Consider the following 14,196-nt stretch of genomic DNA (forward strand, 5'->3'; position numbering starts at 1 on the left):
CTAGTGTATTTTTACTCCTGACTTAACAAAACAACTTAAACAAAATTTAAATTCTTCAGTTTCCATAGTGGAATTCAAGAAGGCAGCTCGTATCATCAGAGACCCACACCATCCTGGCCACGCTCTCATTTCACTCCTGCCATCGAGAAGAAGATATAGGATGGCCTGTACCTATTATGGTAACTAAAAACTGTAATGTCCAGCCATTAAGCTCTTAAACACTACTCAACAATAACCAAAACTATGAATTATGGACTGTCTTTGGTTGCACTAAGAACTTTGGGCTTTTTTTTAGGATTTCATTAGGGTCTCGACCTGAAACGTCCCCCATTCCTTCTCTCCAGAGATCCTGCCTGTCCCACCCGCTGAGGTTATGTCTCCTGTGTCTATCTAAGAATTTCATTGTTCCATGGTCAGTACATATGACAATTGATTTGTTGCGTTAATGTAATTGTAAAGCGGCAGCAAGTAAGAATTTCATTGTTCCGTTCCTTTTGCGTATGATAATTAAACACTCTTCATTTGATCTTGACTTTTAATTTATGGGTTAATATCTGGAAGCTGCAACAATAGACAATAGTGTTTAAGAAGGAACTGCAGATGCTGGAAAATCGAAGGTAGACAAAAATGCTGGAGAAACTCAGCGGGTGCAGCAGCATCCATGGAGCGAAGGAAATAGGCAACGATTCGGGCCGAAACTTCCTTCGCTCCATAGATGCTGCTGCACCTGCTGAGTTTCTCCTGCATTTCTGTGTGCAATAGACAATAGGTGCAGGAGTAGGCCATTTGGCCCTTCGAGCCAGCACCGCCATTCAATGTGATCATGGCTGATCATCCCCAATCAGTACCCCGTTCCTGCCTTCTCCCAATTTCCCCATGACTCCTCTCTTTTTAAGAGCCCTATCTAGCTCTCTCTTGAAAGCATCCAGAGAAGCTGCCTCTACCGCCCTCTGAGGCAGAGAATTCCACAGACAGTATTAATTTTATTCTGTGGCTCAACGCAACACATAATTCTGAGTTGCTGACAATAAAAAATGGTCAGAGTTTGATTATTACTTTTAATCGGAGGTACTAGTGGGTCCTTCAGCCTTGGGGACCACTTTGAGATGTATTCTACTAATTACACACCAAATGCATTCTGTACCAAATGGAAGTGTGAGTCAGAAGTGCCCACCAATCCTAACAGTACTCCCCGTACACCAATTATTATTTTTAATCACTTAATGATAGCAATTTTACAATAGCATAACCCATTATGGCTTTTTAAATTCTTCTTCTTAACACTTAAAGAAGCTTTGTTGTATTAAACACACTTATTTGTATTACCCCCTCTTCCCCAACCTATGGATGCATGTGTTTCCCCCTGAAGAATTCAAGAAAATGGTTTAAAAAGGCAGCTGGAGGTTGTTTATGCATTTGGATCCCAGGATCGCTGCTGGTTTCTGCCTCCTACCATCAGAGTGCCCTCAGCGATGGACAGCAAGTTATTTCTCCTCGTCTTTGTGGCAGTCAGTTACCTAAGAATGTCCGCGTGCTCTAAAGAAGGAGAGTTCAGGTCTATCTATCAGGCAGATCACGAGGTCAGTCCCCCTGCAAGAACTCAAACTGCAGTGGTAAGAACCCCTTCAGAAGTATTTTTTTACATCCTCCATTTAAACTAAAAATGCTGTGAACACTCAGAAACAGAGTTAACTTTGGGGAAAAAAACCAAATAAATTGCAGATGCTGGAAATCTGAAATTAATATCAGAAAATGCTGGAAATACTCAGCATTTGTGGGGAGGAGGGAAATCTGTCACAATCGATCCTGCGAACTGCTTCCAGCATTTTGATTTAATCAGTTTTGCCTTGAAATGTGAACACTGTTTCTCTCTCCATTTGAATTGTGAATTCCAAGCGTACAGTTTTTATGTCAGATTTTCAGCATCTGCAGGATTTTGCTTTGGTTGTTAACAAATGCCTGTGGGTTCAGGTAACTTTCAACGCTTTTAACGGCAATGTATTCTGCTGGGCACCCATAAATAATCTTCCTAGGCTTGGGAACGAACACTTATTAGTTGGGGGGGAAAAAGGTACAAAAGATACAAAGAAACTCAGCAGATCAGGCAGCTCGTTGTTTGTTCAAGAAGGAATTGCAGATGCTGGAAGATCGAAGATACACAAAATTGCTGGAGAAACTCAGCGGGTGCAGCAGGCAGCTCCCCTGGAGAGAATGGACTGACGCTGTTTCAGGTCAGGAACTCTTCTTCAGATTGAAGAAGGTTCCCGACCCAAAGCGTCACCCATCCATGTTCTCCAGAGACGCTGCCTGACCCGCTAAGTTACTCCAGCTCTTGCGATCGAACCCGGTTCTCTGGCGATGTGAGGCAGCAGCTCTACCAGCTGCACCACCGAGCTGGCCTAAGAGACGGGGGAAACGAATGGAGTTCCCATTTGCGTACAATTCGAGGACTTGGGGATGCAGAATAAACAGTAGGGAATATGAATACTGGGAATGTGAGGAAAGAAAGAATTATGCATTCAGTAGTTAGAATCTGGAAATCACTGCCTGGGGGGGGGGGGGGGGGGGGGGGGGAAGGACTTTGCAGGGATATGGGAAGGAGGTTAGAGGTTGGGGTTGTGGCAAATCAAACGGATTGCGTTCGTCCACAAGGAGCTAGCATGGGTTCTCTGGGCTGAATGGTCTTTTTTTCTGCACTGCAATAATTCTATAATTTTATATGTTGCTGTCCTTGAGGAAAATTAATAAAGCAGTAACAGACACTGAGACTTTCTGGCTTATATTCTGCAATAGTTGCCGGGTCACAGAAGATGCAGATTGTAGCTTGAAAATATACTTCAAAGCTGTGTTCTGATGTGTACAGTGCACAACGGTCAGGACATTGACATAAAATGTTATAAATACAGATGTTGAAAGCAGAAGCATGTCTGTGTGTCTTTATAGAGTTGGCAAGGTGTCCACATGATAACAAATACAACAATGTCCAGGGCTATTGTGTTTGCGGTATATTCCAGACAGCCACACTGTATTAGATGCACATTCCATTCCCCGTGACATTCTTAAGTACAGGCACATATTGCAAACATATGTCATTAAGTTCGAAAATCAGAGACATTAAGCATTGGAGAAGCATTTCTTGAGCTGTTTGCACGTTAGCTAGCTGCATTCAACGTTCAAAGACTTTTGTAACAGCTGCAAGTTAGTGAGAACGTATGTGCATCCAGAACTAGGCCCACAGTGGCGCAGCTGGGAGAGCGATCCTGACATCGGGTGCTGTCTGTGTGGAATTTGCACGTACTCCCTTTGACCGCATGGGTTTCCTCCCATGTCTCAAAGACGTGCAGGCCTGTAGGTTAATTGGCCCTCTGTAAACCTCTCCTCAAGTCAAGTCAAACCAATGTGCAGGGAGCGGATGAGAATGTGGGAAAAGCAGAGAACTAGTGTGGACAGGTGATCAATGGTCGGCGAGGACTCGGTGGGCTGAAGGGCCTGTTTCCATGCTGTATCTTTCAATCAATCAGTCAAAATGCACTTAAGAAGGAACTGCAGATGCTGGAAAATCGAAGGTAGACAAAAGTGTTGGAGAAACTCAGGGGGTGCAGCAGCATCTAGATGCTGCTGCACCCGCTGAGTTTCTCCAGCACTTTTGTCTACAATCAAAATGCACTGTTCATCTGGATGTGTTACAATTTTCAAGTCCTGTTAAGTTGGAACTAAGGTCAAAGTCAATTCAAAGCACAAAGTCAGTTCAAAGTCAATTTGCAAAATGATGTGGTTGATGCTCTGGAAGGAAGCAAAGAAAATGCACAATTCTAATTATTTTTGTTTTGTTTCTGCATCTCAATCCTGCTCTTGCGCTCCAAACCCCTTTGCAAATGAAGGTATTTTGTCCTGGTCTGAGAGGCTGACTAATTGCTTGGATCTGACTATCTGCAGAATGGCGATGGATACAGTGTAAAGAGGCTGGGCAGTGATCACACGCTCAACGCGCTGCTGAACTCCATAATCCATGTCCCAGAGAAGGCGGGAAGAAACCCTTCCTTTGTATTCGAGCCACAAAGGTAGGTTTGCACTTCGTCTGTGTTGGTTTGTTCAGTAACCACTGCAAAGACGTACAGGTTTGTAGGTTAATTGGCTTCGGTAAAATTTCAAGTTGTCCCTAATGTGTGTAGGATAGTACTGGTGTACAGGGATCGCTGGTCTGCGCAGACTCGGTGCCTTGTTTCCGCACTGTATCTCTAAACTAATCTAAAGATAGACACAAAAATCTGGAGTAACTCAGCGGGACAGGCAGCATCTCTGGTGAGAAGAAATGGGTGACGTTTTGGGTCGAGGCCCTTCTTCAGACTTCAAACTAAACTAAACATCCCTCTCCTTAAAACAGCCCTTTGACAACTGGATTATTAAATTTGCCTTGGAGAAGGGGAGAAAAATAATAATAATAATAATAATAATACATTATACTTATGGGCGCCTTTCAAGGACTCAAGGACACCTTACAAAATTTAGTAAGCAGATTACAAAACATGTAAGCGGAATGATACAAAATATTTTTTTAAATAAATAAATAAATAATAGTAAGGACATCAACAATACCCAATTCAGAGAGAGAGAGCAGCGGCAGCTAATCGCACTAGCGTTCACTCTCCCTTCCGGCAGCCATCTTGGAAACGGAACAATCAAAACACATTTGAACATTGAACATCCACCATAGTGGCTCCTACACACTCCTCACAGTGGTGGAAGGCAAAATAAAGTTCAAGTCCTTCCCCTAGCTCTTCCTCGGTCGTGGGCCTCGAGCCCCCGTTGACGGGACGAACTTGACTCCCGTAGCCGGCGTTGAGGCCCTCCGCGTCGAGGCGCTCCACTCCCCCCTCCGCGGCGTTGGAACACCCGACTAGGCCTCACCCGAGACTGCGGGCCCTTGATGTTAAAGCCTGCGGTGGTCACGGTGGGAGCGACCCCAGGCAAGCGACCCGCTCCGATGTTAAATCCGCGCCCTGGGGTGGGGCTCATGACAGTCCGAGGAGGCTTCCAGCTCCAGTGATTGTAGGCCGCAGCACCCGGAGAATGAGATCCGAAAATTGATCACATCTACGGGAAGGTAAGAACATGAAAGAAGTTTCCCCCACTCCCCTCCCCCCACATAAAACACACCAAAGAACAATAAAACAAACTTAGAACAAACTAAAAAAAAAAAAAAAATTAGAACATTTAAATAATTAAATTAAGTTGGAATTAAAAAGCTGGTGACCATGATGTAAAAATCCATAAGGAATGTAAGGATAGACACCAAATGCTGGAGTAACTCAGTGGGTCAGGCATCTCTGGAGAAAATGTATACGTGACGTTTTGGGTCGGGACCCTTTTTCAGTAAGGAACTAGAAGCAGGGGTAGGCCTCAAGCTTGCCCCATCATTCAATATGATCATGGCTGATGTGTCCCAGGTCTCATCTCCTCCTCTGTGGAACTTCCCCAGAGCCATCAAAACCCAATATTCCAGAAATGTAACCACTTCAGTCTCCACAACCCTAAGGGGTAAAGAATTCCAGAGATTCACCACCTACTGTGAGAGGTTGTTCAGAATGCTGGTTAGGCCACATTCAAATTATTGCGTGCTGTTCCAGTCGCCCCATTACAGGAAGGATGTGACGGCTTTGGAGAGGGTGCAGGAGGTTTACCGGAATGCCGCCAATGAATTAGAGAGTCATAGAATGGTGGCACAACTGGTGGAGCTGCTGCCTCAAAGTTCCAGAGAGTCATAGAATGGTGGCACAACTGGTGGAGCTGCTGCCTCAAAGTTCCAGAGAACCTGGTTTATCCCTGACCTCTGGTGCTGTGTGTGCGTGTGCGTGTGTGTGTGCGTGTGCGTGTGTGTGTGTGTGTGTGTGTGTGTGTTCTCCCTGTCACCACGTGGTCATCCCCCCCTGAGTGTTCTGGTTTCCTCCCACCATCCCAAAGGAGGAGGATCATGACCCGAAACATCACCTATCCATGTCCTCCACAGATGCTGCCTGACCCGCTGAGTTACGCCAGCACTCTGTGAAACGTCACCTATCCATGTTCTCCACAGATGCTGCCCGACCCGCTGAGTTACTCCAGCACTCTGTGAAACGTCACCTATCCATGTTCACCACAGATGCTGCCTGACCCGCTGAGTTACTCCAGCACTGTGTGAAACGTCACCTATCCATGTCCTCCACAGATGCTGCCTGACCCGCTGAGTTACTCCAGCATTCTGTGAAACGTCACCTATCCATGTTCTCCACAGATGCTGCCTGACCCGCTGAGTTACTCCAGCACTCTGTGAAACGTCACCTATCCATGTTCTCCACAGATGCTGCCTGACCCGCTGAGTTACTCCAGCACTTTGTGCTTTGCTCAAGGTTGCAGCATCTGCAGTTCATTGTGTCTCGCTTTTACATTGATCACTGTCCTTATATTGATTTTTGTCTGTCTGTTGGTTTAGGTTTGGGCGTGCAGCTCAAAGAAGCTTCGACTCTGGCACTGAGCCTCAGATACACTACCAGGACTGGGAAATCATTCCGTCACAGATCTGGAGCATGACCATGCCACAACGGTTTGGAAAGAAGAAATAATGGAACTGGACATCCGTAAAACCAAGAGAATGAGCATTCTTCCGCAATGGCTCACCTCGACTTAGAAACTATTTGTCAATTAAACACCTCCAAATATTGTGCTTCTAGAAATTTGTTCACTTGTGATACATATACTTAATGAACTGTTAAATAAAGGTGGTATTTAGTGAATTGCTTTACTTATTGGAGATTTTATTCACAAATCAGCCCTTGCCAACCGTTCAAAGAAATGTTTTTTTTAAATGGGCAAACTCCAGGTTGGAGACTTGTATTTCGATAGTGCTTTTCACACCGTGGGCATATTTATTACTTGGAACATTTTGATCATATACTCCCATGGTGATCGGTACAGATGGAGAGCCCGCAAGGTCTTGTGTGCTGATATTATCAGCTAGCCTTGTTACCTCATAATTCAGCATTAGTGTGCCTAATTACAAATACATAGCTAAGATGCAGAGGCATTCTGGAGGGCCAGACAGCAACATGGTTCTTTGGGCCCCATTCTTTAGTTAGAGGTTACTTAATCTGTGGAATTCATTGTCACAGAGGGCTGTGGAGGTCAAGTCAGTGGATATTTTTAAGGCAGAGATAGGCAAATTCTTGATTAGAATGGGTGATAAGAGTTATGGGGAGAAGGCAGAGGAATGGGATTAGGAGGCAGAGATCAGCTGGGATTGATTGAATGACAGCGTAGACTCGATGGGCCAAATGGCCTAATTCTACTCCCGTAACCTGTGAAGCTGTGAACAGCACTGAAACATGCATGGATGCTACAATGAGGGATAAGCAGAGCAGAGACATTTCTCCTGCGTTCCTTCAAAGTTTTGACCAACATTGTGCATGCAGAGGAAGAGGCAAGGTTTTATTGTTCAGTCTTGGGATGTAGGGGTCATCCAAATTGTACAAGCTCCAGTTAAGCACGCCCACAGAACAACACTGGACACTGTCCATCTCAGTTATACAATCAGGCCACCTGAATGGGTTTTGAACACAAACACACACACACACTTCGAATTCAGAAGCATGTATGCAACCACTTACCCACCAATGCCTTACATTGAGTTTCTTCCCAACAACCATCACACGACAAACAGCAACTAAACTTTGAACTTCAAACTTTCTTTGTTGCACTAGGGACTTCTTTTTTAATTCATTGAGGTTTTTTTGTTTGCTTTATTATGTTACCTATTAAATACTGTGCAAACAAACCTGTTATGCTGCTGCAAGCAATAACTTCATTGTTCCGTTTCGATATATTTGACTATTAAACACTCTTGACTCTTGTACCCAAATCAAACAATCAAAGGGACACATTGGCAGTGGCTTTTGGAAAAGCACTCAAAAGGTCTCAATGAAACCAGGTGATGCAAGGACTCTGAGACCTGAGATTGGAAACCCATCCCAGAGGAACTCAGCAGGTCAGGCAGCATCTATGGAGGGAAATGGACAGGCAACGTTTTGGGTTGGGAACCTTCTTCACATTGGCTGAACCCAGGGCCGGATTTAGATGAAGAGAGGCACTAAGGTATTTCACTTGTGAGCCCCCCCCCCTCCAAATCCCCCACCCCCTCGACTAGAAGACCATGACTACCCGACAGTGACAGTGTGACACTTTTAGATCCTACTGTATGTTGTCATTAAACAGTTGGTTTTAAAATACATATTGGATTCACTGCGGAGCGGGCGATGCCTTACCTGGAGGGGTGGTGGGTGGTCAGGGTGTGGGGGGGGTATGAGGACTGTAGTGTGGGTGGGGAAAGAGCTGGGGTCACATGGTTTGAGGGGAATGGGGAAGACCCAGTGGAACAGCCACTGAGATTACCAGGGTTAGGGGGGGCTAGCACTAGGACCCAGCGCAGTCAAACCCGGGGCAGTGGGAGTTAGCAGCGTGGAAACGTCAGGCCCGGTGCTGAGTCCAGGCTGCAGGTAAGGCGATGGCTGCGGGCTGCTGGAGGGCGGTGGAGTGGCCAGGGTCAGCGGGCAAAGAGTAGGAGGTCCTGGTGGGCGGATGGTCGGTGGGGCGGCGAGGTTCGACGGGTCCGGTGAGGCAGCGAGGTGAGTAGGCCCCCCTGGATCTTGAGGCCCTAAGCTTAAGCTTGTTTAGCTTATACGTAAATCCGACCCTGGCTGAACCCGTGTGAAGAAGGATGGGCGGCACAGTGGCTACCACAACACTTAAGAAACATTTAGGCAGGTTCATGGATGGGATAGGTTAAGAGGGGTACGGACCAAACACAGGCAAGTGGGACTAGTGCAGATGGGACGTGTTGGTCAGTGTGGGCAAGTTGGGCTGAAGGGCCTGTTTCCACGGTGTATGACTCTATGACAGTGAAGGTGATTTTCGTTCAAGGGTTGCACAGGGCCCCTCGCACAGCAAAATACTTCTATTTATTTAGGATGATCATTGAAATAATTCCCCTACCTGCTGCAGTTTGGCCTTGCTGCAGCTTGTGAAAGAAAGATTATTCCTAAGGTCAGGCAATACCCAGGTGGGAAATACACCTCACCAGTTCACGTTGGGAACATTTGGAAGGGTTTAATGGTCCCACTGGAAAAAGGCTGAGTCGTCCATCTCAGTTTGTGAATGCGTTTAAACATCAGGACATAGATTAACATCCAGCTCTCCCCAAAGAGCATCTAATAATAAAACGAATACTGATGTATACTAATCAGCATCCATTAATGGTTTCTGTATTTAGCTGTCCAAAGAGTCACACGTCTGCTTTGAGAAGAGAATTGCAAGATAATTAGGGTGTGCTAAATCCTATCGAAAGCATGATCAATATAATCTGATCATGATCAATGTAATAGCAATGCAATATAACTCAGCATTTCAGAAGGAACTGCAGAGGCTGGAAAATCGAAGGTAGACAAAAATGCTGGAGAAACTGAGTGGGTGCAGCAGCATGTATGGATGCTCCTCAATTTTAAATTATCAGTCAATTAGAAATTGGTTGGTCACAAAATCAAAACAGAATGGGGGAGGGAGGTGGGGATTTATTGATGGAAAAAAAATCTGTGGATAAATATAGCTTAATTTTGAATTGATACAGGACTGGTACAAGAAAAGCACCGATGATGGGTAAAGAGCGAACTACTGTCACGGGACACCACACTCCATTGGGGACTAGAGAACACGGCACGGTTACAGCGCTAGAGACTCGGGTTCAATCCTGACGTACGGGTACAGTCTGTACGGAGTTTGCACGTTCTCTCCGTGTCCTGCGTGGTTTTTCTGCGGGTGCTCCGGTTTCCTCTCACACTCCAAAGACATACAGGTTTACAGGTTAATTGGCTTTGGTTAAATTGTAAATTGTCCCCAGTGTGTAGGAGTGTCAGTGTGTGGTGATCGCTGGTCGGCGCGGGCTCAGTGGGCTGAAAGGCCTGTTTCCATGCTATATCTCTAAACTAAACTCAGGATGAAGCGTCACCCATTTCTCTCCAGAAATGCTGCCTGTTCCGCTGAGTTACTCCAGCATTCTGTTTTGTATGGCAATTTGAGCGCCCTGGAGAGGAAAAGACTACAAAAAGTAATAAACACTGCCCAGTCCATCATCGGCTCTGACCTCCCTTCCATCGAGGGGATCTATCGCAGTCGCTACATCAAAAAGGCTGGCAATATCATCAAAGACCCACACCATCCTGGCCACACACTCATCTCCCTGCTACCTTCAGGTAGAAGGTACAGGAGCCCGAAGACTGCAACGACCAGGTTCAGAAATAGCTACTTCCCCACAGCCATCAGGCTATTAAACTTGGCTCGCACAAAACTCTGAACATTAATAGCCCATTATCTGTTATTTGCACTTTAACAGTTTATTTATTCATGTGTGTATTTACGTATATAATGGTATATGGACACACTGATCTGTTTTGTAGTCAATACCTATGTTCTGTTGTGCTGAAGCAAAGCAAGAATTTCATTGTCATATCAGGGGCACATGACAATAAACTCTCTTGACTTGATTTGACTTGTTTAATTGTTCCGTTTTGGGACACGTGACAATAAACACTCTCGACTCTCTTTCTCTTCCTCACCATCAGAACGAATGGTGTCCTTAAATCCGAGTCAGGTTTAACCTGGGACAAATTTACTGAAATTGGTGGTCTGTCACCGGACTCCAAGAAGGGACCTAGTGGAATGCTGTTGTGGGACAATGGTGTGGACCTCAGAGAGAGCTTGTATTTTCATGAATAACCCTCGGTATTATGGATCGGCAACCGGGTTCTCCATGCAAAGTGCATTGGTGTATCGTTGAGCTAAAACCGTGTGCTGCTGCTCAGGGCGGTACAATGGCACCACCCACAGGAAAGATTTAATATGACCGTGTGTTTTGTAACACTCAAACAGGGAAAGTTAAAGCTAATCTCATATAAAACCAAATACAGAAAAACTATTGACAGATAATGTAAAACATGTAGTATAAAATCATCAATATCAGATGGGGTTTTTTTTTATGTGATAAAAGGAAATATGTTGTTAAGCAGGAAAGACTGCAGAGAAGATTTACAAGGATGTTACCAGCAAAGATCTTCCGCTATAGGATCTTTGGTTACCAGGACTTGAGGGGCTGAGCTCTGGGTTGGACAGGTTAGGATTGTATTCCTTGGTGCGCAGGAGGCTGGGGGTTGGGGTTGGGGGGGGGGAGAATCTTGCAGAGGTTTATAAAATCACGAGGGGAATAGATAGGGCGAACCAGAGGGCATAGGTTTAAGGTGAGAGGGGAAAGATTTAATAGAACGAGCTGCCACTTTAACTCACACCAAGCTATTAGTGGTGAATTGGCGACCTCTAGTGATGAGAATCCTGATAATGCTCAAAGTAGATTAAATGCTACAATTTTGCAGTCTGAAGAAAGATCCCGACCCGAAACGTCACCCATCCTTTATCTCCGGAGATGCTGCCCGACCCACTGAGTTACTCCAGCACTGTGTGTCTGTCTGTAATGCAACAATGAATCCAGGTTGAGCAAACAGGCCAATATTCCCTCAGAATCCCGAGGGCGATCGGCCTATCACACAAATCCCACTTCTTTGGGAAGAGATTCAACTCATTCGCATTCCCTTGCGTCTTCTTAGGGCCTTGCATTTTTCATGGGCGGCGCAGCGGGTAGAGCTGCTGCCTCACAGCCCCAGAGACCCGCGTTCAATCCTGACTACGGGTGCTGTCTGTACGGAGTTTGTACGTTCTCCCCGTGACCTGCGTGGAGTTTCCTCCCAAACTCCAAAGTAACCATATAACGATTACAGCACGAAAACAGGCCATCTCGGCCCTACAAGTCCGTGCCGAACAAATTTTTTTCCCCTTAGTCCCACCTGCCTGCACTCATACCATAACCCTCCATTCCCTTCTCATCCATATGCCTATCCAATTTATTTTTAAATGATACCAATGAACCTGCCTCCACCACTTCCACTGGAAGCTCATTCCACACCGCTACCACTCTCTGAGTAAAGAAGTTCCCCCTCATATTACCCCTAAACTTCTGTCCCTTAATTCTGAAGTCATGCCCTCTTGTTTGAATCTTCCCTATTCTCAAAGGGAAAAGCTTGTCCACATCAACTCTGTCTATCCCTCTCATCATTTTAAAGACCTCTATCAGGTCCCCCCCTTAACCTTCTGCGCTCCAGAGAATAAAGACCTAACTTATTCAACCTATCTCTGTAACTTAGTTGTTGAAACCCAGGCAACATTCTAGTAAATCTCCTCTGTACTCTCTCTACTTTGTTGACATCCTTCCTATAATTGGGCGACCAAAATTGTACACCATACTCCAGATTTGGTCTCACCAATGCCTTGTACAGGTTTGTAGGTCAATTTGGCTTCTGTAAATTGTCCCTAGTGGGCCCGTTTCCACACTGTATCTCTAAACTCAAGGTATCTACCCAATTCTCCAATTGAGTCGCCATTGAATCTACTCCCAACATCTTCTCGGGTAATGTGTTTAAGAAGGAACTGCAGATGCTGGAAAATCGAAGGTAGACAAAAAAGCTGGAGAAACTGAGCGGGTGCAGCAGCATCTATGGAGCGAAGGAAATAGGCAACGTTTCGGGACGAAACGTTGCCTATTTCCTTCGCTCCATAGATGCTGCTGCACCCGCTGAGTTTCTCAGGTAATGTGCTCCACACACAGAAGAGGAGTCTATATAGTCCTCGCGAGCCTGCTCTGCCGTTCAATAAGGAAGTGGCTGACATGATCTTGGCCTTGCATCCATTTTACCCTCGACTCCCAAAAATCTGCTTACCGTGGGCTGGGATATATTCAGTAACTGCCGTCACACTCACTGCTCTCTGGGAGGGTAAAGAACTCCAAAGACTCACCTTCCTACGAGTGAAGAAATAATCCTCATCTCCATCTGAAGTGGGCGACTGCTTAGTCTGAAACTCCCCCTCCTCCCCCGTCGATTCTCAGTTCCCCAACTGGGAGAAGTTTGCCTCTTCATCCACCCTGTCAATTAAGCCTTTCTCTCTCTGACCACCATCTTTTGTTTCTTCTCCTGGACCTTATTATTACTCATTTTAACCAGGGGCCGCAGTTGGGAGTGCACTAGGCAGGCTCCCCTCAGACCTGAGCCCAACACTTTCAAGGCAGCTGCCTGACCTATTGGGAAGTACTGTAACTAATGTCAATATTGTAAATAGTTGTGGGCGTGTGTAGAATCAGCTGTTTTTACCATAAGACTAGGCTCCCACTGTGTGTTGTCAGAAAGGCTGTCCTTTGGCCTACAACTGGGGCAGAGGGGGGGCTACCAATGCCACCTACATGCATGGATCCTCAAAGAATCCATCATCAGTCCACAAGGTAGAATTCTGATCGGGGCAGGGATGCTGCACTCAATCTAGGAGTGGTGGGTGCTCACTTCAGCGGTCTGCTCTGAATTTCAATCCATGAATCTTCATTGTAGCATTCACATTCCTCACTTTATAATAAAACTGTGCAAACATATTTAATTTGTGTAAATGTTGGAAAATTTAAACAGTGGGTCAAAGGGTGGATGGCTTGATCTTCACTCCATCAGTCTGATCCCCAAAATGTGTCACATATGTTGCAGGAGGTTAATTGGAGAGCATTCCTTCCTTTACCCAGATCAAGAGAATTACATGGCTCTCACAGCAGACTGTTGGTATGCATTTAGCAAGTTTTGGTATTGATTCCACATCATGGCTTTCTGTTTGGCCTGATTTGAAGAGACCTAGATTACATTCAGAGGGAATCGAAGTACGTTATATTTTTCACCTGCCAGCTTTCTCCCATTGTGAAAGGAAGATGCACTTGGTAAATGCACTTGCAAAGACTCTGGTATCTTACCCATACATTCTCCTTTGCATGTAAGCCTCAAATCTGTCTGCAGGATATTCTTGGGACAGAAACACCAGCAGGCTTGGTATCAGGCTTTCAATTTCACGAGACTAGATATCAATCAGCAGCTGAAATGGGGAGGTCAACTGAGATGTTACTGGCAATAGTTTTTGGTTGAGGTCGGCCACATTCCTAATCTAGAGAAATGAACTGCTCGGTGAGGAAACTCTGTAATCCAACATGTCAACTGGAAGTTGAGGATGTGATGTGATAATTATGGGCAATGTCTTCTATGT

The 14,196-nt window shown here is 45.5% G+C and overlaps 1 protein-coding gene across 1 annotated transcript; it reads left to right on the top strand.

The window, feature by feature from the left end:
• Window positions 1–3,912: 3,912 nt before the first annotated feature.
• On the top strand, window positions 3,913–6,747 carry npffl (neuropeptide FF-amide peptide precursor like; the record flags this gene model as incomplete). The annotated part of the gene is made up of 2 exons (XM_055664532.1): window positions 3,913–4,061; window positions 6,470–6,747. Coding segments are annotated over 2 exons (279 nt in total), but the record flags the coding sequence as incomplete, so codon positions are not given.
• Window positions 6,748–14,196: the final 7,449 nt, after the last annotated feature.

This window comes from Leucoraja erinacea, chromosome 40 (assembly GCF_028641065.1).
Source record: "Leucoraja erinacea ecotype New England chromosome 40, Leri_hhj_1, whole genome shotgun sequence".
Taxonomy (NCBI): domain Eukaryota; kingdom Metazoa; phylum Chordata; class Chondrichthyes; order Rajiformes; family Rajidae; genus Leucoraja; species Leucoraja erinaceus.